At 37.5% G+C, this 25,550-nt stretch overlaps 2 protein-coding genes across 2 annotated transcripts; both read left to right on the forward strand.

The window, feature by feature from the left end:
- The first annotated feature begins 566 nt into the window (after positions 1-566).
- LOC122661058 (transmembrane and coiled-coil domain-containing protein 4-like) lies at positions 567-13,060 on the forward strand. The gene is made up of 15 exons (XM_043856373.1): positions 567-983; positions 1,359-1,440; positions 2,788-3,276; positions 5,557-5,725; positions 5,842-5,994; positions 8,365-8,462; positions 8,600-8,691; positions 10,977-11,047; positions 11,140-11,275; positions 11,509-11,568; positions 11,685-11,767; positions 11,857-11,933; positions 12,045-12,115; positions 12,500-12,557; positions 12,642-13,060. The coding sequence occupies exons 1-15, from the start codon at positions 751-753 to the stop codon at positions 12,786-12,788; spliced, it is 2,019 nt and encodes a 672-aa protein (XP_043712308.1). The 5' UTR covers positions 567-750; the 3' UTR covers positions 12,789-13,060.
- A 2,337-nt stretch (positions 13,061-15,397) lies between these two features.
- Positions 15,398-24,629, forward strand: LOC122661059. The gene is made up of 5 exons (XM_043856374.1): positions 15,398-15,708; positions 19,283-19,452; positions 20,391-20,454; positions 23,995-24,064; positions 24,203-24,629. Exons 1-5 carry the CDS (start codon positions 15,546-15,548, stop codon positions 24,321-24,323), a joined length of 588 nt encoding a protein of 195 aa, XP_043712309.1. The 5' UTR covers positions 15,398-15,545; the 3' UTR covers positions 24,324-24,629.
- The last annotated feature ends 921 nt before the right edge of the window (positions 24,630-25,550 follow it).

Raw genomic sequence — 25,550 nt, forward strand, 5'->3', positions numbered from 1 at the left:
TGATCAGTCTCATGTGATTAGGTATTGGTTTGTTTCCTATTCAATTGACTATTATACTTTTCTTTCGATTAAAAAACATAGTTCAATCTTAAAATTTCAAGTATTTTTGTTCAATAGATAATTAAATTTTTTTTTTGATAAACCAATAGATAATTAGATACTAAACAAAAATTGTAAAATATAATTAATAAATTACAAAGCATAACCTAACATAGGGTCGGCCTCAACCCTGGCCCAGTTTGACCCTGACCCCGAGCCTGAAACTTTCAACCCTAACCCGTCCTTAGGGTTGGAAAATCCAACCCAGACCCTATTCGGCCTCAAGGCGGGCTCGGGCCGACAAGACCAAACTTACACCCCTACCGTACACTCTCATATAGAAAACATGTGTTTTTCAAAGGTAAATTGTCACTTGTAGACTTGGAGTAACAGATATAGAAAAAAATTCTGCGCTGGTTTCATTGAAACCCAGTCCATAGTCCATACCTTCGACTTTAGGTCCAATTACCGGTTTATTGAAACGGTCTCTTAGTTGTAAATCTCAGCGTTGAAATGTCAAATATATCTAAGAAACGAATCAAACTGCAAACCAAATGAAACCAAATCAAATACAAGAAAATCGGTGTTTCTTTGAGGCAGCGCGGTTGAGAATTTAGTTGTTTGTCTGAAGAAATTTCATTTCGTTCGAATCAGCGCATTGGAGGATTCGAAGCAAATTTTATGTAGTAGCTTCTTGTAAAATTTCATTTAATGGGGAAGTCCATACTGACGCCAACACAGAGATACGCAGCGGGAGCACTGCTTGGTCTCGCCCTTTATCAGGCTCAGATTCACCAAACTCGCCCTTTGGGCTCTATTCTTCATGAGGACGAGGAGCCAACTGATGAACGCGGGAGCAGCTGCAGTAGTAGTAGCGATTCGATTTCGGAGGATCCTGACCTCTGGGTCCACGATCACTCCGGTCTTCTTCGGCCTGTATTCAGGTTTCAATTTTCTCCATTTCATTTTTCACTCTAGGTTTGGCTTTGTTTGCTTTTTCATTGCCTTTTGATTTCATATATTTAGCTGTGGTTTCTTTTTTCGTTTGCAACCATGAGGCTTTGTCTGGTTATTCGGGGAATGTAAGTTCATGAACTTTGGGAGGAGAAATTAAAATTTTTGTATTCGACTGGTTAGTGAGACTGTGGATTTACATTTTTTGGATTCCGAAGCATTTTCATTTTGGCTGGGGATGGATGCTTATAATCTAGGAAGCTGGGTTTTGCTCTATGTTTTAGGTTAGGTTTATTTGACGATTGGGCTTCCAATATTGTGTGCATTTCGGCTGATTCTCTTTGTATATGTTATATCCTGGACAGATTCCTGGAGATAGATTCTCAAGCCTGGTCTGGACTCGAGGAAACAACTGCATCCTCTCACGTCAGTCATCATGTTGGAGCTGTACGTGTTGTTCTTCATTGCTATTCGTTTCTTTGGATTATATAAATAATTAAACAAATAATGGTCTTCTTTATAATATTTTCTCAATGGCACTTGAACTCGGTAAGTCCGAGACACTGTTTTCTCATAATCTGGAATTGAGGACCTTCATCCCTGGGAAATGGATCGTACTAGAAGGTATTTCATGGGAGTTAGATCTAATTTCAATGTCAAATATTAAACAGAATGGCATAATATGATTGCAATGATGCTTGGGTCATGCTTCATTAAGCATATGTTGACTTTGATGTATCTTAGAAGTTTGGAATCTCAAATACTAAATTAAAAAGGAGAGATTTTGTATTAGCTCTTCAATTTTTCATCTAGTTATTCAGAATAGTTTCATCCATTGGATGTTTTCAGATTGACATATTGGTAGATTCAGTGTCTTCTCGTTTCAAACTTGACAACTACTTCATTAATATTGATAGTTTATTTTTAAGCCTCTCTTTGGATGATCATAACGTGATAACTATACATACCTATTTGGAAAACCCTGTGTATTTGATGCCAATGTTTTCTTAATCTGTCTACCTTTTGTATTCTCAATCTTATGGCTTTGATCGAGGTCTGACAGTATTTTCTGGGTTATGACCCGTCTGAGTAGTGGTCCATCATGTAGTGATTTAGATTCATGAGTTTGTGTACATGTCATGGAAGATGTATTAGGTGTCTTCAAAGAAGAGATCAGGCTTCCTTATACACATTTCAGTATTCAGTACCAAAAAACGACATGTATTAACGTTGGCAGATACATGTGATCTTTCTATTGCAAGGATAATTTGTAAACCTTACCATGAATTATTATCAGAAGTGTTCTATCTTTGATAACTAAAAAGTTTTTATCTGTTCATATACCATCTTTTTTGCTGTTTCCTCTTCTCTAAGCCCAAAGAAAAAGGTCCAGTTTTCTGACACTATTTTTTGGTCTGCACCTAGTGATTAAGGAAACAGTTGACCCCGGAACACCATGATCTCCCATGAAGTTCTTTACCATTTTTGTATGTACTGTACATTTGGCATTCCCAGACATCAATGTTGGCTTATGGAAGCTTGGATGATTTTAGCTTGGTCTTCTTACTGCTGCGAGTCGTATGAGGTTTTCAAAAAATGAAATATGGAAATGTACCCTGTGGGAACGTTGGGTTGTTGGGAGGAAGGCGCTGGAAACTTTTAATCATTTGTGATTCTGAATCTTTTTCCTAAAGTTGTTTGGTATATCTGTAAGCTTGGTGTCTCTATTTTAATGTTCTTCTTCCAGAAGGCTTGCCATTTTCGTAAACAATTATTATTTTCATTTTGTGACAGTTCTTGAGGCTACTCTCTGAAGAAAGTGATGGAGATTCTTCAGAAAGTATGGATCAAGAAGTTGCTTTGACAAAAGCTGTTGATGCTATGATGATGAGCATTGAAAGCAGTCCTGTTTCTTCTGAGGCTAGTAGGGAGAAAAACCGTGAGTACGAAAATGAATGCCGTGAGAAAATTTCTACTGGTGAGAAGCAACTAAGTTCTGAACCAGCAAATATGCCTGCCGAAAACTTGTCTAACACATGTACCAGAAAATTGGAAACACCAGATGGGCCTGAGAGAATATGTAATGAGAAACCCAAGGAAGAGGGACTACTGCTCAGTTACCAGCGGAAAGTGGCAGTTCTTTATGAGCTTCTTTCTGCTTGTGTAGCGGATACACCTGAAGATGACAAGAAACGCTCGCGAGTCAGAAAAGGCTATGATGCTCGACATCGGGTGGCCCTACGGTTGCTGGGAACATGGCTTGATGTGAAGTGGACAAAAATGGTTTGGCTTCTTGTACTGTTTACTATCTGTAAGATACATTTATATACAGCTGCAGTAGTCTTCTGGAGCTTCTTGATGGGCAATTTTTATTTTCATTTGTCTTCTTCAGTGGTAGTGAATGGTTCAGCTTTTTTTTTTAATATAAGTAGAAGTGATTTTTGTATTCCAAGCATGATAAGGTTTGGAGCAGAAGTGTTCCTTTTCATCTAATGTATTGAAAAACTGAAGAAAAAAAAGAGTGAATTAAGTATTATCTTCATCCCTTAGGATTAAAGGGCTGAAACATGGTGCAAGTTCCACTTTGTAGAGTCCTGGGAGTAGTGGACTTAAGGTGGTCCTAACTGTCAGCATTCTTTTGCACAAAGTGCTGCCTTCTGAGTTCTGACTCATCCTTTGTCTTTATTCCTTTAGGATTACTGGCAGCAAAATAACAAATGTACATGCTTTCTAACAGATACAAATACAATCCATGCAATGTACAAGACTGACATCCTAGAATTACGAATGATTCAATACAAAACCCATTCAAAAATCAATATAAGTAGTATTGGTAAATGGTAATAAACATGTCAAATCCATAGATAAGTGTTTGTATTAGAGACCAATTATTCAGTAGGTGATAATGGATTCCAACTTCAGGGAAAAAAGGTGTATTGCTTACTCCTTACACATCTGTTATGTAAATACTTTTCTTTTAGATTTATCTTGCTATGGAGCAGGTACACCTCAAGAGAAAACTTTTCTCTCCATCTATTTTTTTTCTCTAGAAATTTCCTCTTAAATGCTAGGCAATAGCTAATTTAGGATTTATCACAATTGCCTCTTTAGACTAGTAGATAAATGCCCTCTCACCAAAAAGAGAAAAACAACAAATAAAAAGTCTGTGATGAACCATATCCAAACACAGAGTACATCCTTTTTTAATGTATAGACCATGAACCATCTCCTAACACAGAGTAAATCCTTTTTTAATGCATACATCGAATCCTTTCTCCCTGCTTCGATGCTTGCCATCTTTTGCCTTCTTTCTCTCCTTTCAGAGTAGACTCACTTTTAATTAAAATAACTCTAAATGCTTAAAACAGAGGAAGACCTAGCTAAATGTGATTTTCCCTTACACCAACCTAGTAATATGACCACATACAAGGTTTAAAGTATCGGTATCGGGTACTCTATCGGAAGGGTGATTTTAAGAGACGTATTGTATCGTATCAGAGAGACACAAGATGCGCTAAAAATAACATGGAAATGGTCAAGAAATGTATGAAAATGCTTAGGGTACATGCATCATACAGTTTTGAAGTATAAAACACTATAAATAAGTAATATGCAGAATATGTCATGAATAAAAAGGAGAACAAAGCACGATGAGACGAGTGCATTTAAATGATTTTGTACAAAGGATGAGGTTTCTTACATGTACTAAAACCGAAAAAAGATTTCATTTTCAGTTTGGGGAAGATTTATGGTTTAGATGCAACATCATTGTAAAGAAAAAAAAAAGTTTGATGCAATCGTTCAGGTTTTTTTCCTCCACTAATATAGTGATCCAATGCAAGAAAAACACTAAAAATCAATACTGAGCAAAAATTTTAAAGTTTTGACAGATAACCATTTGCCCAAATCTGGTTTCGATTCTTGATTGCAAACCATTTAATCCCCAAATGATGATGAAGTCAACACTTCCAGAGTCGCTTTTGCCAATAGAAGCAAGTAATCAAATTGATTTTGTCAAAAATTTTTTTTTTTTAATTAGAATGCCTTACAAGAGCTCTTGGTAAGTGTTTTGCAGGCACAGATCATGATCTGTTTATAAGAGATGTATTGAGTGGATCGATAGATATTGACCATACTATACCTGATACATTTGATACAATTCTTTTAGGTATCATATCGATAGGCGGTTACAGTAGTATAGGATACTTAAAACCGTGACCACATATGGCCTCAAAATCGAGGTTTGACAGCTGAGTTTGGATTCCTTAGGCTTTAGGCTTCCACAAACGCTTATATCTATCTCATCAACCAGATCTGACAGTGCCCAATTGTTGATTCTGTCAGTGTTTACTCATGTTAATTCAATCTTGACTCTATTTTGTAATCTAGTTAAGCATTCCCAGTGTCCATGTCAACAATTTTTAGGTTCGTTAAAATGATCTCCTAGTATAAGATGTTATGTACAGTGATAATGGATCTTTCACATATGAACTCTAGTATTTGACCCTTCTTTTGAATTAATGCCATAAAATACATGACTAGTAGGGAACTCCTGTTCTGTAGGAAGCCATGGAGATTATGGTTGCTTGCTCTGCAATGGCTTTAGCAAAAGATGGAGAAGCACAGAAGGAACAAGCCAAAGCTTCAGAAAGCAGTTGGGCCAAATGGAAGCGTGGAGGTATCATTGGTGCAGCTGCGTTGACTGGAGGAACTTTGTTGGCTATCACTGGTGGTAAGGTGTTCTCATTTTTCCTTTCCAAATTTGGCCCATGTTTTTCATGTTTGAACCAGGCTGTGAATGCTATCATTGTTTTTGTTCATCAATTCAACATTTTCATTCTTGAACAGGTCTAGCTGCTCCAGCAATTGCTGCTGGTTTTGGTGCTTTAGCTCCTACATTGGGTACTCTTGTTCCTGTGATTGGAGCAAGTGGGTTTGCTGCAGCTGCAACTGCTGCAGGATCTGTTGCTGGATCTGTTGCTGTTGCTGCATCATTTGGTGGTAATTGATGGTTTATATTTCAGTTGATTTCTTCCTGAGGTTTCTGCATGTGAATTTGACCTGTCAAATTCCAGTTTCTCAAATTTTTTATTTTAGAGATGTTGGAAGGAACTTCAAAGTTTAACTCGACTATACAAAAGATACAAGAGACCCATAATAAATGTATCTGCATGGGGCAAAAATTAATTTTCCAGCATAAGCCACCTGCCATCACTGAGCTCCTTAATGTTGACATCCTCAAATTCTTTAGCTGCGGCTGCCAATCAGCCAACTATTGACCTATGTTGATGCATAGCCCTGAGATGCTTCTCTTTTTTTTCCCACTAATACACACCTCTATTCCTTTCTTTCCATATAATCCTGCAAATGGTTAGAAAATGATCTTGATTTTGGTTATGAATGTTTGTGCCTGAAACATCGTATTGTTCCTTTCTTGCAATGGATCCTTAATTATCCCGTAGAAAGATAAAGGAATCAACTTTGGTGTTGATTGTTTGTTATTCGTTCAAATTCATTTTAACTTGTCTTGTTGAGAAGGATAACAGTGGGATGGTAAATTGGGTCAAGTGGTCTAACAGATGTCCTGCAACCTACTATTAGTACTCACTGTATTTTTTTTTGGATAGATTTTATTTTGGTTTTCCCTCCCAAAGTGTGTAGTGGAGGGATGGGGTGAAGCAGCCTCAGACCTTTAAAGAATATTGATATTAACATCATTACTATGCATATGTAAATAAAAATTTTTGTTCTTTGACAGATTAAGAAAGATATGTATGAATGAAATGGGAGGCCCTTTACACCATACAAGGGCTAAAGAGGAGATATGGAGGAACAGACATATCTGATCAGTTTACAGAAGTAGATCCCCAGTTTCTTCGAAGAAGAAGAGAGAAGTGATTAGGGAAGAAACCCTAACTCACGGTACTGTATATGTGTAACTGAGAGCAGGGCAGTATTCATTAAATAGATAATGACTTATCAGAGTTGTAACAGAATACAACTTAACCCCATATAAGACTCTCCCATCGTACAACTTAACTACACTCCTGAAACTCACCAAAAATACTATACATCATCAAGTATAGTAAAGTGTCACCACATGTACTAAACATCAGCATGTATAACTAAAACCTTAACACTCCCCCTAAAACTGGAGCGTAGGCATCACCCATACCTAGCTTGGAACAACCAGTAAGGAAAGGAAAGTTGGGCGAAACAACACCTTGATGAACATATCACCAAGCTGATTCCCAGATCCAACAAAAGGCATAGCAATCAACTTCTTCATCACACCATCTCGTACAAAATGGCAGTCAACCTCGATGTGTATAGTGCGCTTATGAAACACTGGTTGCTAGCAATAGAAATGACTGTCTGGTTATCACAAAACAAACTGATAGATTTGATAGTAGGAAACCCAAGCTCCTGAAAGAAGAGACTTTAGCCACATCAACTCAGCAGCAATATGAGCCATAGCTCTATACTCGGCCTTGGTACTAGACCTTACTACTGCGGTCTGCTTTTTACTCCAAGCAATAAGATTTTCACCAAGAAAAGTACATGTCCAGTAGTAGACCTCTTATCACCTTCAGCAATCAGCACCAGCCCAGTCAGCATCAAAATGGCCGATAAGATCAACATTTCTCCAAATCCTTCTCCACTTTGGAATGCAGACCTCTTGCCGTTGTGCAAGACTGGAAAATATTACGATCTTTCTAGACTTTTAAAGGCAGTAGCTTTGGATTTGCTCCAACTTTTTTTGCCGCAGAAACTTGGATAATTAGGAGCCAGGGGTGATAAATGGGGATACTAGAAGTGCAGCTATTACCAATGTTAGGTCATGTGATCATCAATATGCGGAATATAAATATGAGGACATCTCTTGGATTGACAGCAGCCAAGCTTTTCATTTTCAGATGATTCTATATATCCAATTTACAACCTTCATTTGTACATCTTTTTCTCTTCGCGGAGACTGGCCAAATGTCTGGAAGGACCATATGTAATGAGTAATGACCTTGTGTATATATTGAAGACTCTTCCATAGTTTTAGTCTTTGAGAGAAACAAGCTTGGTGAAGACTGAACAGTCAGTGACCTCAATTTTCATGGATAAACAATTACATTTTATTGTTGAATTGATTGTGGTTGAAAGGTTAGATGAAAAGCAGTAAGGCTGATGGCATCATGTGGCATCAATGATCTTCATGTGAGTGAACCTTTAGTAAAGGTAATAAGGTATAATGGTCAGATATGCGTATCTGACTGGCTGATAAGACATTTATAACCAATGGAACTGTCTTTTTAGGTAGTTGATAATATGCATTTCGCATTTCCATCTCTTCACTCATTCTGACTTCTTGCGGTTTAGCTGCCGGAGCTGGACTTACTGGGAGTAAAATGGCTCGGAGGATTGGTAACGTTGATGAATTTGAATTCAAGGTTGTTGGAGAAAATCATCAGCAAGGGGTTAGTTTTTTTGTGATTTCACTTCCTGTTTTATCTAAATACCATGATTATCAAACTAGATTCTGAAGAACTGCTCCTTCTCTTTGTATGGTTTTTGAATTCTGACCTCTCTTTTTGATAAAACTTCTCATTTTCAGCGGCTGGCTGTTGGCATCATGATCTCTGGATTTGTTTTTGAGGAAAATGATTTTGTAAAGCCTTGGGAAGGACTAGATGACAAGTTGGAGAGGTAGAAACAAAATTGTTCGATGCACTGCATCTGTACTGTCTCTGTTTTGTTTCTGTCTTCTCATTCCTTGGAATCATGTGTTTCCGTCAATGTAATTGTCCTGTTCTTGCTTGCCCTGACATTTATTTTCCATCCTCATTTTATTTGCTGCCAATTTTAGTCTCTGTGAAACTGTTTCATCTTCTAGCTTAACTCAGATCAGAACCCTTGGAGCATATTGCTTCATCATCACTGGTTTGTTGCAAGTAGCACACTTAGGGGGTGTTTTTTGTTAATATATTTATGTCTCCAGTGAAATGAGACCTCCTATCTGCAAGGTTATGGGAAAGTGATGCAGATTGACGTTGGGTTAATTATGGTTACTTAGAAATAATAATGTAATTTGTTTTTCTTTTATCTTTATTTTGTTAGTCGTTAATAGCATGTAGGAGTTAGAGTTTGTTTCAGTTTTGAGTCTAAGTTAGAGCCAAATTCTATTTAAGTTTTAGGATTGGATTAGGATTTCTTTGTTTGCTTCTATATAACAGCTTGTAAGCAACGATTCCCAGTTGGATTTTTTAATGAAAATTGAATGGAAGTGTTTACCGGGTGCTGCCCAGAGCTGTGTGCGGCTGTGCGCAGGTCTAATCTCTCCTCTGGCTTCTCTCTCATGTATCAAGTACTCTGTCCTATTCTTCCTCCTCCCTTCTTCTTTTCTTTCTTGATTTCTTCCTCTTATACCGTATTATTACTCTGTCTGTTCGTATTCCTGCAACTGACGACCTATCTTATGGTAAAACAAAACTGCTTTGAACTCCTTGATAGAAATCGATTGGGCTTGAAATTTCGGGGTTTGGATTACTACCCTAGGGAGAGCTGAAACTTGGGAATCCAGACCCAAAAGATATCTCTGCTGAGAGATATCAACAGAACTCAGAACTGGCCTGAACTTCTACGCCAAATTTGTCTTTAAGACGATATTGCTCACATATGGTTTGACCTTTGAGTCAATTTTCGGATGCTTTTGTAAGGCCTAAGGGTTATGACCATAACCCTAGAATCTTTAGTCCGAAGGTGGAGTGATGAAGAAGATTTTTCTCCTTTTGAAACTGGGCTACCGTGGCTACTGTTCACGGTTCCGTTAGAATCGTGGGGATGAATAAAGCTATTCTTTTATTTGCTTTTTAATATCCTTCTTTTCTAACTTTAATTTCCAAAGATACCCTCTCCTTCCTTTATCCTAGCTTGTCCATATTTTAGAAACCTTCCAAATTTGTCCCTATATAATAAATACTAATCTCCATTGTGTCCTTTCTTATTGAGTCACCCAATAACCTCTTTAAGATTCTGTTTTATAGAAGTTTGCCACTCCCCCTTTGCAATCTTTGTTATGTTTACAGAATTGCCATTTTCTTCCTACTTTTGCTATTGCACACTTGGGTGGGCCCATAAGTGAACCCAAATAGGGTTTTGTGACCCGGGTTCCGCATCAGAAAAGCTTTATTTGGATTCTTGAGTTTGAAGTGGTCTAACTGGAGAGGCAAAATTGACATGGATGACTGTTAGCATAGATGTTGAGATCCATTTCTGGTGGACATGATGAATTTTGTCAAAATACTTGATGAAGATCATTTCTGAAAGTATTCCTCTTATCCCAAGAAATAAGACAGTAGTGATGTAGAATAATTTTGTAGTGCCAGTTGAAGTATTTCAAATCAGATGTGGTATGGCCTGAGATGTGATCTATGAGGCATTTGTCACAAGACACATCAGAAACATCCTTAAATCTCCACCTCCTTCTAAGCTGTCATTAGATGTTGATGGCTATAATCCAGATGTGTGCCATAGATAACTGTACTTAAGAGTCAATTAACAGCATCAGGTACTACTTTTCAGTTTTAATCTATTATCAGTCAGCATATGGTTGAGAAATCTCATTACGCTATTCTGATTTCCTGCAATTTCGTTTGACCTAATCTCTTTTGTTCTTACAATTTTTTTTTCTAGTTTGAGTTATTATGAGGGCTTTACATAACAGATGTGTTAGTCATATATCGTATACAAAGTAGTACTTGTTTCTTACATCAATTATCAACTTTTTCTCTTGCTAGTACGTGGCATATTTAAGTTACAGGTCCTTATGGAAGTTATATATGGCTCATATCATTTGATCAAATTTTTACATGATCCATTCTCTATTCACATGATCATGACTTGCATTGTGTAGCCTCACAGAAAATACTTAAACCAGCATGCCTATATATATATATATATATAATGTTTCTGACAATGTAACAAATCTATAGGTATGCGCTACAATGGGAGTCCAAGAATTTGATTGCTGTAAGCACTGCAATCCAGGATTGGTTAACTGAAAGTAATTGTCTTGGACCTCATATTTGGCACTAGTTATTTAATATTGATATTCACTATAATACATGATATTGATATTTTTGCCTTGAACAACAGAACTTGCATTGCATATGATGAAACAAGGTGCCATGATGACTGTACTAAGCACGCTTCTAGTTGCATTGGCGTGGCCGGCAACATTACTTGCAGCAACTGAGTTTATAGATAGCAAATGGACGATTGCAGTTGACAGGTTTCTCTTGTCACCTGGAACTTGCTATGTGGTGGTTTTACTCCCTGAATCTCTAGACGAATGCTGTACTGGATGGGGGGAACTTATTTTCATCCTTCCCTTCCAATTGATATTCCTCTGGCAGCAAACACTTCTGACATTAATATCTGGCAACAACCCTTGGTTGATTCCTTTTGGACAAAAGGGTTTCTGTTGATGGGTTTCTTTTTTATTTCTTCTTTGCTATTCTCCAGATCAGACAAAGCAGGAAAGATGCTTGCTGAAGTGTTAGTCAAGGGATTGCAAGGGAACAGGTAAACTAGTTGCTTTAGTGTTAGGAATGAACTAATCTTGTTTTGTTGCATTGAACACCTCGTTAATTTGAACAAATTAACCAAATAATCTCCCTTGCTTTCTATGGAACTTTCAGACCAGTGACACTCATAGGTTTCTCGCTGGGGGCGCGAGTAGTTTTCAAATGTCTTCAGTGCTTGGCCGAGAATAAAGATAATGGTAATTTGTACCATCTTGTTTTTAGTTTTCTATTTTCTTCCTATGTTGACTTGGTTGAATTATGCTAATGCACTCTTCTGTTTTGGCAGTTGGAATTGTAGAAAAGGTTGTTCTTCTTGGAGCACCAATACCAATTCAAAATGAAAATTGGGAAACTGCTAGAAAGGTACTTGGAGACTTTCCATTGTCTCCCTTGACTGGTTTCTCAATCAACGCTGTCATCATTGCATATGCTTACTCTTTCTATAATGCCTTTAAGACCAATGTTGGTTTGCAGATGGTGGCTGGCAGATTTATTAATGCTTATTCAACAAATGATTGGATACTTGGAATTGCATTTCGTGCAAGGTATGCATGACTAACAATATTGGACGCATTTTGCACAGATTAAGTCCCAGCAAAAATCTTAATTTTCTTAGAAAATTGTGCGATGAGATTATAGCTTTCAAACCTGTGAATGTGCTGTTGATATGATCCATATAATTATTGGTGCATCTTGACTGAAACATAAACTCTAAAATCACTGATTTGATAATCTTAATGAATAAAAGAGGGTATGCTAATGTATTTAGCTAATTGCATCTTTGCTTTGTAATACAATATTCTCGTTTGCTAAACTTGGAATTATAGAGATGAGTTGTTTGAACAGTAAACCATGCCATGTATCAGCTGGCATGGTAGTCCTACATGATGCTTCTTCTGTATTGAAAGTGAATCTTTTGCCATGCGCAGTCTACTTACTAAGGGGTTAGCTGGAATTCAACCTGTCAATGTACCTGGGATTGAGAATGTATGTATTCTTACTGTCCTGGTTAATTAATGTGGTCACCTATTCATAATTTTCACATGATGGCTTTCCTTCCCTGTTTCCTAGGTTGATGTTACAGAACTCATTGAAGGCCACTCATCTTATTTATGGGCAACACAACAAATCCTGGAACACCTTGAACTGGATACATATTACCCTGTTTTCAGGAGCTCTTCTGCCAAATCCGAGGAAGAAAGAAGCAGAGATATCTAATATTTGCTTGTCTCAATCAATTTCCTGCTCAGGCCTGCCCAGAAATTTACTCTTTCTTTGGGTCGATGAGGTTGCTTAGCATGAAGAATCTTTGACCTGATCAAGAATGCCAATAGTAACAAGTTTGATCTGTCAGCATCATGACCCTTACCTATATTTCTTCTCTGTTATCTATCATCATTTTGTTCTGCTGCAATCAAATGGAAGCTGTTAGCTGTCTAGTCATTTGAGTTTTCACGTGCACCTGGTTGGCTGCCTCAGAATGTGAGATATATGTATAAAAATAAATTTGATGGTGAGAATGAAAACCTAATGAGCTGAAGAACAGATTGGTTCCTTTACTTGGAAGCAATCTAATTAATTCTGGTTCTATCAAAAAAGTTTTTTTTTTTTTGGGGGTGGGGGGCGATTACTATCTTTTTTTTGTATTATTTTGCTGTTATTTTAAAATTGGTTTTCCTGGTTGGAGGTGCTGATCCTAAAATGGAGAAGTTCAGTGAAGAACCAAGTTCTTCACTGTAGTCTGTTCTCTATTCTTCTGACTCTCATTCCCATCAGTGAAAGAAGGAATGATAGATTTCCATTTCTCCCCATTCTGTCAAGGTGGAACTCATAATCGACCTGGTTACAGAACCATTGCCATCAGCAGTTTTGGCCCACCGGAAAGTTCTTTTTAATGCTTCAGGATCAATCAATTTTAACATCCTATCATAAACCATATCGTAGATCAACCATGATTCCAAGTGATGGTAGCAGTAAAGTAAGGTCCTGAATTTGGTCTATAAGTAAACTGCTACTCCAAAATCAATTGGATTTTGAGGAAAAACCTAGGGAATAAACAGTGTAGCCTCCAATAGTTCTTCAGAATCGCTCTAACCCCTCGCCCTTGGTCTGCTCTTGATGAGTTTTGCCCCAAAGTTCTAATGGGATAGTTTTCCTCTGCAACCCTCCGTGAATCTTGGTGTTCCTTCAACCTCCAACAATGGGTGTTATCAAAGAACATGTTCCCTACACTATAAAGATCCTAAATAAATTGATCCAACTTCGTCACAAGTGGAGAAAGAATTCTTCCTTTTCCACTGGTGAAGGAAAATTTTTGCCATAGTTTGGAGTCATTTATCAATTAACAATCCAATGATATCCTAAATCCTTCCCCTATCTGACATGTATGGGGAAGACTTTTAGTCAATCAAGGATCATTGGGTGTCGACACTGATATCTGATGTATATGTTATGACCTCCTTACTTGGTAAAACACGTTTTAAAATCGTGCAGGCTTAAGTTCAAAGCAGATGATATCGTGCCATCTGTGGGGCTGATTTTGTGACACTTCATTGGTATCAGGCAATGGAGTACATGCCTAAATCCAACTCCCATTGATAGTGAAATTGGATATATGTGGCACAAAAAGTACTTTATTTATATGTTATCCATGTAACGATGGAAGGTGACCCACATCGGATGTGTGAGTATTGTGTATATCTGCCACTCTGTGGTCCCAAAAGTTGGTTAATCTTTTAGGATTGCGTGTGGTTTGTATGATTTTAAAAAAACATGGAAGGTGATGTTTTCAAAATCATAACATAAATTTGAATCATTCATTTTTTATTTTTTTTTTTAAATTTATACACAATGAAATTCAACAAAAGAGAGAAAGTTGAGACATGAAGAGGTGGGGATTCCCAGAAGTGATCAAGTTGGGACGAAACTCCATTTGCAGCAATGGAGTCTAGGAGTCTGCTATAAAGTTGTCTCCTCACATCCATATCTTAAAATGCTTTGTGATATTTTAAAAAATAATACACCCTTGTGATGATAAAAATAATTCCTCTTTATTTATTGAACCAATATGAATCGTCTTGATTTGGTCTAACAAAGTCTGACATGTATAGTCAAAATAATGTCATAAAAAGACAAGGGGAAAGCTTTCATACACGGCACACAGCCGTGTTTGTGAGAGGGTGAGAGTTTCAAAGCATTAATTAATGGGTAGGACACGATTGTGCATGCTTATACAGCCGTGTATGAAAACTTTCCCCAACAAGGGGAAATGGCTAGTTTGGCTAAGGATGTCTTGAGTCATTGATATCATGGCTTAAAACATGGCTTATTGAGTCAACTTAAACTTTAGGCTAATAGTGCATAAAGCATTAGTGAGCTTATATTATACCTTCAAACAAAAGGTTCTAATCCTAGTTTAAGGTATCTGTATCAATACCGAAATATCCAATCGATACTTTAAACTACAAATTGCAGGTTGAGGTGGAAATCGGGATCTGTGTCAACCAATTCGGATCCGATCGGCCGATTCCTGATTTTTAAAACAATGTGTATAAGCCGAAAGAGAATGAGAAGCCCCATTGTTTTCAGAATTTTTATCATCTACGGTTCCCCTGCTGGGTACGATTCCTAATGCCTCTAATAAAAGGGAAAGAGAGTGGATCCTATCCGGATAGTGTATTCGATCAGGGGGTGGAATGATCATTTCAACCCCTTATAAGAGGAATCGCACAACCGTACCGAAACGTTCCATTGTATTTGCAGTTTTGCACTCAGCGTCAAAGGATACCACTCTCCTCGGTTAAGTTTTGCACCTTACAATTGGTGACGATCGAACAGTTGATGCAGCTTTGCGGCATAATATTAATTCGCAAATTTGGTGAGATAAGGGGGGCTGTAGAATTCGTGAAGAATCAAGAAACCTTGGAAGAAGAATTTGTATAGAGAGAAAAAAAAAGGTTTTTATTTTGGGGAGCTATGGAGAAGACTAAAGAAGACGACGGGGACCGAAACCAAAATCAGAACCCAGTGGAAGGATCGAAGGGAAAGTCATGCAAGGGATGTCTCTACTATTCTTCGATTCAAAAATCCAAAGCTCGGAATCCTTTGTGTGTCGGTGTTAGCAGAACCCTTCGACAAGGTACCACTCCAATTTTGCGTTCTATTGCCTCGCTTTACGCGATAGGGTTTTGGATTTGGGGTTACCTAGTTTTACGATTGAGGTCGAGTGGGGAAACATTGAAGCTTGATTTGCATGTAATGATCTTAAATGGCTTGTATTTGTTATTATTCTGCCAATTCCTGTCGGTCATCCCTTTTAGTTGAGCTGTAGGTTTATGTTTGTTTTGAATTATGTTGTTTCAAGGAGAATTGTTATATCGTTATTCATTCCATCTTCTTGGTAACTGGGTTGAGTTGGTTCGTCTAATTGTGGATCTAATGATGGCGCTTGGGTATTCATAGCAGGGGGGAAAAAAGTGATGGCAGCTAGGGTTGCGCAGTCGTTTTCCTCTCTGGGTATCTGCTCATCCCTTTTTCTAGGGTGCGTAAGGTCTACTTCCTACCGCTATCCTACCAAAGCTGGTCGGAGAACTCAAAGAAGTCACCAGTGATCCTCGGAACTGAAGTATCAGACTTTTAGTCACACAATTGAGGAGGGGGAAAAATAGGAATAACTGGATCCTTCTCTGGAATAATTGATAATCTGATAATCAGTTTGGATTAAAATCACCGAAACTGATGCAACGTTTGTGGGATTCATATTGTGACTTAGCGTCCAGCTGGATGCCGGGTTTAGAATAGCATTATTTGTTCTTTGGGACTATATTCTTTTAAAACATACTGTCTACTTATACTTCTAACAACTCATCTTTTCCTTTCAGTTCAATACAGAATCACCATACAAGTAACTAGGGAAACACTTTGGTTGCAGTGTGCCTGTAAACAAGTTGATGGTGTTCGCTTATGTTGGGTTAGAATCGGTTTGCGGACTTGGATAACTGCAGCTATTGCAAATCTTAAGCCATCAACTTGTTTACAGACACACTGCAACCAAAGTGACATGACCTGGAACGATAGAGGTGTGGAATATGTATCACATCTTCCAAGTGTATTCCCATTTTTCTGTTTTAGACTGGGTAAAAGTTATTTTGACTTGTGCTCAACATAAGACGTGTAACTGGTCTTGTTACAGTACTTACCATTCATAGTTTATAAAATACCCAGAGGAGAATAGATTTTTAGTATGTTATTACATTTGGAGTTTTTAAAATGTTGCAAGTTCATAATTGTCATTTTCTTACGACATGATTTTATTTCTTAGATATATATTTCTTTTTGAAAAGGAAAGAAAATTTGTACTGATTGAAAATGAAGCAACCCGTACACTCAGGTGTTGCACAATATCATAGCCCGTGAAGGGCTCTCCAGAAAAGAACTCAATCTCTGTAAAGTGATCCCAAGAACTGTTGGGGAGGCCCTCTTTGAAATATATTCAGCTAACGCATTATATAGTTATCCCACTCATCCCAAATAGAATATGTGTTTACATTGTTGAACTCAGATATAATGGAAGACCAAAAAGAAACAAGCCTCAAAGTCCTTACTGAAACCCTCGAAAAAGACTTCTCTTTCCCCTGAAACTTCCTTCTGTTTCTCTTCCTCCAGATGGCCCATGCATCTTGCTTCCTTTGAATTGGTCATTATATTTCTTTGCGATGTATTCATGTGCCTATGCTCTGTGGACCTACATTAGCTGTGTACCAATATCGTAAGATTTTACAGTCTGATGGATCTAACTACTTGACATATTTCCCAATACTTGCATCTTAAACTATACAACCATGAAGCACGAGGTAATTCTGCTTTGAATGAATCCTGATCTTTGGGTGGATGTTAATTTCTTTGGATGTTGCGTCTCATACATATCTTCTGGTCGCCTGAAACTCGTCCTGCCCTGAAAAAAATGGTGTTGGTGCCATGGCAGTGGATTGCCAAGTGCTATAATGTTTTGTTGGCAATTAGTCGTACAGTTTGTATAACTTCTCTGGAGTGATTCTGAGGGTTTGTGATTCATTGGAACCTAGAATCACATTTTGTACAATTTGATTCTCTGGAGTGTTTCTTCAATGCTTTGCTCTTTTTCCCCCCTGATAAGTTTTTTTCTGATAAAACAAGTTACAGAAGGAACGTTTCTCTCTTTTGGAGAGTTTTTTGAGTTGAAAGATTTTTGCATCCCATCATTGGAATCAGTTCATCATGCTCTATGGGAATCCTTTATTGCAAGTAATTGTTCATCATAAGATTCACTCACAAGAACCAAAGAAGTGCTGTTAGAATAATCTCTCTGGAAAATCAGTTGTGATACCAAATGGGCTGGCTTAAGGTATCTTTAGCCTTTTAGGAGGACTGCATGCTAAGTTCCATCATATTGAAATATGAGAACCCATATTGTTGTAGTGTCATGAACAACTGATTTATAATATCGCTTACGAGATATTATTACTATGTTAAAGTATATCGAGCTGTGAGAATCTTGATTAGACCATTCCTAATTCTAATCGAGATTCCTAGCTTTAGTGTCCTTGTAATTAGATTAGGTTCCTAAGACTTAGTCCTAGTTACATTATGATTCGTGGTTGTAACTGGAGTTATTGGTTGTAAGTTTAGTCTATAAATAAAGCTATGGGACAGGAGGCTGATTAATTCGATCGTCAGTTTTCTCTCCTGTCCCTCTTCTCCTTTCTCCTTCTCCATCTCCTCTCTTCGCTCTCTCGATTCTGGTATTCTAGGGCTCTGCCCTGCTACAGACTACATATTGCAGAACTGCTTCATCATCAGCTGAACAGTTCTTCTTGTTCATTTTGCTGTGATGGTTTCATATCCTTTACCTGATTTCTTATTCTTGATGGAGTCCTTATACAAACTACTTTGCCACTTGGATTTTGCTTTGTGAATACTGTTCTGCCTCAGCAATCTCTAGGCTATCTTTTCTGTTAAATGATTAGCCCCCTTGTCTTTTTTGCCGTGGCTTAGATCTAGAGCCTTCAAGTTGCACTATGTTTATTGTTTTTACTAGTGCGTTTTTTTTTGGTCCTTGTTGCACATAAGAAAGCCACCTTAGGAAACTTCCCTTATTTCCAGTTATTAGTGCTGCCATTAAGTTCATTCTGATTACTTGGTATACTAGATTACATAAAGCAACATGTTTCAAAATCAAGCATCCCAAGTGCAATACAACTTTCTTATGAATCAGTTTTGCTTCTTTGTCATTTCTTTGTTCATTGGATCTGTATTCTAAGTTTTCTACTTGTGTTGTTCTAGCTAACATGTATTCAGAAACAGCCTGTAAAATGAAAATGTGATGTAAACAAATAGGTAATAAATCTTGAGAAATAGGTGGCTTTATTACCATGGACCTGATTCTGTATTATTAGCTCCTAACAATCTCATGTCATAAATAGGCTACTTTCTTACTCTTAACGAAATAAGAAAGATATTTTTTGTCCTTGATATTTAAGGTGCTTTGCTATTTAAAATATGCCTCATTCTGTGGTTTCCCATTGAAGTTCTTGCTGTTATTGAATAATATGTTGTTGGTGTCACTTTGAAACCCAACATTTGTTACCATCTTATCTATTCCTTTCACCCCATTCTTGAATTGAAAGCTACCGAGATTTCCAGAAGATTTACTGATTTTCTAAGGTCATTAACAGTTCCTGGATACATCGTGGGAGAATCTGAGATGGAAGCTTCCAAAGAGGGTCGCAATCTTACAGATTTCAAGTATGCTTGTGTTGGCTATTCTGTATACTTGGACGGCAAAGAAACTCCGACAGCTTCTCAGGATAAACAGGCTGAATTGCCGTTTTGTGTTGGTATTGAGGTTAATATCATGCTTTTTATTAATATTATGAAATGAGACAATGTTAATAGTTTTGCTTGTTACAAATAAACTGTTGGCACACATAAATACTTACATATAAACTCATACATACCATCAGGTACTGTTTGAATTTCTTGTCAGACATACATACCATCAAGTGCTGTTTGCATTTCCGGCTATACAGAATGCTAGAAGATTTGTTATGTACATCATCCCCTCCCCTCCCCCTCCCCCTCCCCCTCCTAATGCAAACTTGACCTTGAACCAGGGAAACCAGCGGGAGATCGATTGCAGCAGGATCAATACAATAAAGGAACAAAAATAACTGAAACTCTTTTTTTTTTTATTGCTATTTTCTGTTTACATATGAAAGAAGAACATCAAAAGATAGGAAGGAAGAAAGGGATATAGATGGGGGGATAGGTCAGCTATCTCAGCCCATCATCCTCTCACCCACGATCTCTCACAGTTTCATCAATAGCTCTTTTTTCTTCAATCTCTGCCTCCTTTCTGTTCAGACACATACATGTATTTATAATAAAACAACCCAATCCTAATCTAAGTAAGAAACTAATTAATAAAACCTATAAAATAGAAACTAGATTCTAACTAGGATTCCCAATTAGGATTACAACTCAAATAGGAAACCAAATAAGTGTCTAATAATAAAAATAACACCAAAAATCAACTCCCTAAGACAGCAGTCCATATCAGCCCCAAAATTATTGTTCATGTGAACAGTGTTCTGAGGTACTGTTCACGTGAACAGTAACTCCCCCCCCCCCCTTTTGGTCTACTTCATGTTTCGATCTAAATCACTCCCCTTCAAAAAAAAAAAAAAAAAATTGAAAAAAATAAATAAATGTTTTGTTTCTATATTTAATGGTTGTTGGAATTCAGCAAATTGAAGTCTCACATGAACAAGCCTTGTCATGCAGCTTTTGGTGGACAAAAGAGCTTCAACCACTGACCATGCGCCTGCTCATGTTCATAATAGAGAAGGTAATGAAATTATATATTCATAAATCTTATGTGCGCCCTATGCAAACTGCATTGTACTTGGCCTTTGTATGTTTATTCTTTGTGGAGAACATGTGTAGTGTGAAAATGAAGTTTCCTCTTTCACGGGCTGTGGTGCTTTAGCCTTTATCTCCTTATGTGTACCTTCGTTTTGATTTCTTTACCTTATCTATCCATGCATATCTACATGGATAATTCTTGTAACTTCACCTTATTTACCTTTGCTGTTACCCTTTTATTATTTCTATGGTCTTTACTCTCAAATGTTGTTCAAGTGATCCAAATATATTAAAACTCAAAGATATTATTATTTTAGAGCACCAACGCCAGCCAGCCAGCCACCTCCCCAACACATTTTTAAAGATATGTGGAAATGAAATGAATATGAAATTTCAGTCAAAGTAACAAAAACTAAATGTGTGAAAATTTGTATTGTTTTGTTTGAAAACTGTCCCCTATTGGCTATAGCTAGAATATTTTAAACTGATTTTCTTGACTGGATGCTGGAGGAAAGATCTTATAGAGTGGTGGAATGAGAGGAAAACTAGATTGTTTATGCACTCATTATTTGATCAGCAGCAGGTGATAGGTAGAATATTTTAAACTGATTTTCTTTTGGGCATCTATTAGGGCTTAATTCAACAAATCAGGTGGGGGTAGTGTGTGTGTGTGTGTGTGTGTGTGTGTGGGACAGTTTTCATGCATGGCTGTGCAAGCCGTGCATGTGAGAGGGCGGGAACTTCGAGGCTTAAATAGGGGGGAATTTGTCTTTTTTGACTCCATGTGAGAGGACACGACTGTGCATGATATCTTTGGTCATATATATATATATATATATATATATTTATATTTATATTTATATATAAATAACACAAATTGAATACATCTCCTACCTATTGGACAGAGGTCGAAAATATTCCAATGTCACTTATTATTCCTCTTGTTAGCGCCTGCACCAGTGTGGGGGCCAATGAGAGTGCGCATACTAGGGGATCTCTCTGAATGTATTTTTTATTTCGTTGGGGGCTGAATGGTAAATTCATGCGGTCCTGTGTTTGGGCGTAGGGACCACACAACCAGTTAACATTTTTTCCATATATATACATGGGAAGAGGTTCACAAAGAATTAAAGTGGGATGGATGAAGTGGAGAGGTGTGTCTGGAGTGTTGTGTGACCGATGTATTCCTTTAAAGCTTAAAGGAAAGTTCTATAGAATTGCTGTACGACCGACTATGATGTATGGGGTAGAATGTTGGGCACTTAAGAAGTGTCTTATTGATAAGCTTTGTGTAGCAGAGATGAGGATGTTAAGATGGATGTGTGGAAAAACAAGGAAGGATAAAGTACGGAATGAACATATTAGGGCGGATGTAGGAGTCGCCCCGATCGGTGACAAGTTCCGAGAGAGTCGTTTAAGGTGGTATAGTCATATTCAATGGAGGCCTAGGGACGCCTCAGTAAGGAGGAGTGATATGATCCCGATTGAAGGAGCTAAAAGAGCTTGGGGCAGGCCTAAAATGACCATAGGAGAAGTGATGAGGAAGGACACGTGTAGCCTAGGTCTTGTACCAAGTATGACTTCGGATAGGGCCTATTAGAGGGTAAGGATCCATGTTGCAGACCCCATTTAGCTGAGATTCTCCTGTCGTGTTGGGTTGGGCTTCTTCCCTCTTACTATCTTTTATATTTCATTTGGCATTTTCCATTTCTCCTCTCTTCTCCCCCCCCCCTTTTTGTGCTAGAACTCAGTTTTCCTTTGTTGTGTTTGGATTCATGTAGCCGACCCCATTAAGTTGGGATAAGGCTGAGTTTGTTGTTGTTGTATATATGGGAAGAGGTTCGTTGATCGGCGGACCATGGATTTAGGGGCAAAATAGAAAGAAAAAACAACAAAGGAGGGTATTATCGATCCTTTGTCAAATAGGAGGGAGGTGAAGACCACAATTTAGTTTGCTGGTCGACTGACCAGAAGACTTTCTTCCTATATATATGCATGTGTGTGTGTGTGTATATGAGAACAACTTGTCACCAAAGTGGTGAATTAAGAAGTTGTAGCCTTCTTTTAATTACTCCATGTATTATTCCCAAAAGTTATTTAATGTAGGGATAAAAAAAGGTTTTCAAAAAGTTACAAGTTATTTAATGCAGTATTTATGTGAAACGACAGGATTTATCAATTAGAAAAAAAAAGTTTGTTATACTAAAACGGAAGAAAAGTAAGGTTACGCCTTTTTTATCAACCTTGGTTACAGCAAGATTTTCCCCTAAATATATATGGGTGCATCTTCTTGTCACCAAAATGGTGAAGTGCGAATTTGTAACCTTCTTTTGATTGCCCCGTGTCTTATTTCCAAAATTTATTTAATGTAAGGGGTAAAAGAGGTTTTGAAAATAATTTGAAGGTGACTTGTCATTATTAAAACTACACATTTTACAAAAGTAGGCATATGAAATGACAGGATGAATTTTCATTGGAAGAAGAAAGAAAGTGTGTTATATTAAAAAGGCAAAAAAGTAAGATTATGATTCACACACACACACACACACACAAAGAGGGGACTATAAAAGGAAGACCAAGATCTATGATTGAGATACTAAAAGAATGATTAAGAATAGGACAAGGTGAGATTGAGAGAAATATAAAAGAAGTGCAGGCCGTTAGTTCTAAAGTTTGGGGCTGGTTTTGGGTTCAGATTATGGACTAGGGCTTAGAAACAGTAACTAGAAGAAGATTTAGGAAGAAGTATAATAATTTTCTTACTATTTTTTTTTTAAAGAAAAATAATAAATAGATTAGATAGAATTAATAAGTAGTAGGAAAAAATTTGATGAGAAGAATGGATGATGAAAATCCGAAGCAAGAAAGTAAGAAGAAAAGAATAGTACCTAGGAACCTCTATGTTTCAGATGTTTGTAGACCTGATGCTGGCAGGGATCAAAAGATTCAAATTAGGTCTACAGGCAAAGGGCCCAAGAATATAATAAAGAAAATCCCATTAGAGCAGTACTTGCATAGAGAGAAGATTTAGGGGTTGATCAAACCAGCTTTGAAAATTTAGTCTCCATCTCAGACTCCACATTCTTTTGCTGCTGGCTTGCCAACACTGCTTGCAGAATTCACCTGGGTCTCTTACTCACCTTCGTGTCTAGGGCATGGTGACTTATTTAAGATGATTCAATTGGTCAATCATCTTGATGAAGTGATTGTTGTAAGCTTGCTTCATTAATCTTGTTTCATCCCTTCCAACCTTTGGGTTCTTAATCTCTGTCTTACGATTCAAAATTGATTCTTTTCTTTTGTCCATATTTGTCAAGCTTTGCTGCCTTAAGTTTTCATTTGAACTTTTAAACAGAAAAGCATTTTCTTAGAATAGACGGATTGTTTAGCTTGTGTTCAAGATCAAATTCTGTGAATATGTGGATGAACAGAGAGTCGTTCTTGGCTGCAAATTGTTCAAAATTTGAGGTTTATGAATTAATAAGTAGCTTCCAACTGACTCATGGTTTATGTTCTTGTGTAGATGGTCATGCTTTCCCTCAATCACGAACTTATAAACCAGCACATTCCATTGGGGAGGAGTTTTTTGGCAGGTGTGCCAGCAATTTGATTTAATCAGTGTATATTAGATATCTTAAAGTGCATACTCCAACGTTCTATTAAATGAATTTTGTGCTCCAAGCATTGAAAAAATACAAGCTGCTAAAAACTAAAGCTATAAAAAATTACAGGTTTACGAGGAACGCAAGTCTGGTGGCTTCAGGTGTTACCAGGAATATCTATAGAGTGGGCAATTACATAAAGGAGAATATTGATGACATACTATACCCTTACAGAAGGAGACCCAAATAAGACAGCTGAGCCTGCCTTCACTTTGTGACAATAAAGAAGAGATTGGGGGTTCAGCATTTGTTGGATAATCTTGGTGTGCGGTTGTCATTGTGCATGTGTCTCCTTTCTATGATACTGTAAGTAAAAGTACTGCTGTTTGCCTGGATCAGGCCCATTGATGATCCAACTGAGACTGGTGATTCAAAGCATTCTGGTCAGTGATATGTTAACTATAATTATGGCCTGAGATGGAGACTAAATTTTCTTCAAACAGAAAATGAAATTGGATGCACAAGAACATCTCACTAAAAAGATTCTGTTTTCATTTTTGTACCCGTTACGTTTTCTGGCATGTGGCAAATCAAGTGGGCCTTGGTGCAACAGTAAAGGTTGTTCCATTGCGGTTAAATGGTCATGGGTTTGAGTTTGGAAACAGTCTATTTGCGAAAGCAGGTGTAAGGTTGTGTACATTATGACCCTCTCTAGATCCCGCAGTGGTGGGAGCCTTGTGCACTGGGTATGTCTTTTTATTTTTACCAAAAAAAATTTGGTGATAGATAGCCCACTTAACCTTACATTTGTGTCATGTTTGAGTTCAAATTGGCATTTCTGTATTAGGATAGTAGATTAAAAATTTAGAGCCATTGAAAGGACAAGGAAAAATGTGCAATACATGATGTACTCTTTGATTGAACTAAGATTTGCGTTAACCATTCAATTGAATTAGTTTTCCAATTTTTACACAATGAATCCATCCACAAGTTTTGGTTTTGTGCACCGAATGACCAAAAGTAGGAGGGGTAATGTATTCTACTTTGGTAGCAATCGGGTGACAACCCTTTCTCCTTATAAGGATGTTGAAGAAGGTAGTATTAAGAAACACATCAAAGGTACTGCATCACATAAAAATTATCAACGGAGCAGTAGTGAAAATGATGTGAGGTGTGGTGGTCGAACATGCAGAGGGCCAACATTATTATTATCAGAAAGTTTTCTTTCACCCACAGAATCTCATCTAACACTCTGATTTCATCGTTCCTCCTTTCCATTAACAAAGGTCCGAAATGTTTTTTCAACCATATCTAGTGTCTATCTAAACACTAGAACCGTGAGTGATATAAGTGTGGGTGAAGGAAAACTGTCTTTATTATTATCAAAATCGTATCCTCAATTGGAGTAGGCCAGTATGAAACTTACGTAAAGCTTACATGGCGCACACGACTGAGCTTCGACCCATATGATGCATGT

The sequence above is a fragment of the Telopea speciosissima genome, chromosome 5 (genome assembly GCF_018873765.1).
Source record: "Telopea speciosissima isolate NSW1024214 ecotype Mountain lineage chromosome 5, Tspe_v1, whole genome shotgun sequence".
Lineage (NCBI taxonomy): Eukaryota > Viridiplantae > Streptophyta > Magnoliopsida > Proteales > Proteaceae > Telopea > Telopea speciosissima.

Coding starts and splice junctions, on each gene's coding strand:
- LOC122661058 (XM_043856373.1), top strand. CDS start 751: ATGGGGAAGTCCATACTGACGCCAACACAGAGATACGCAGCGGGAGCA. Junction 11,934..12,044: donor ATTGGGAAACTGCTAGAAAG/GTACTTGGAGAC, acceptor GTTGGTTTGCAG/ATGGTGGCTGGCAGATTTAT. Junction 12,558..12,641: donor ATGTACCTGGGATTGAGAAT/GTATGTATTCTT, acceptor CCTGTTTCCTAG/GTTGATGTTACAGAACTCAT.
- LOC122661059 (XM_043856374.1), top strand. CDS start 15,546: ATGGAGAAGACTAAAGAAGACGACGGGGACCGAAACCAAAATCAGAAC. Junction 20,455..23,994: donor TCATGTTCATAATAGAGAAG/GTAATGAAATTA, acceptor GTTCTTGTGTAG/ATGGTCATGCTTTCCCTCAA. Junction 24,065..24,202: donor GGGGAGGAGTTTTTTGGCAG/GTGTGCCAGCAA, acceptor AAAAAATTACAG/GTTTACGAGGAACGCAAGTC.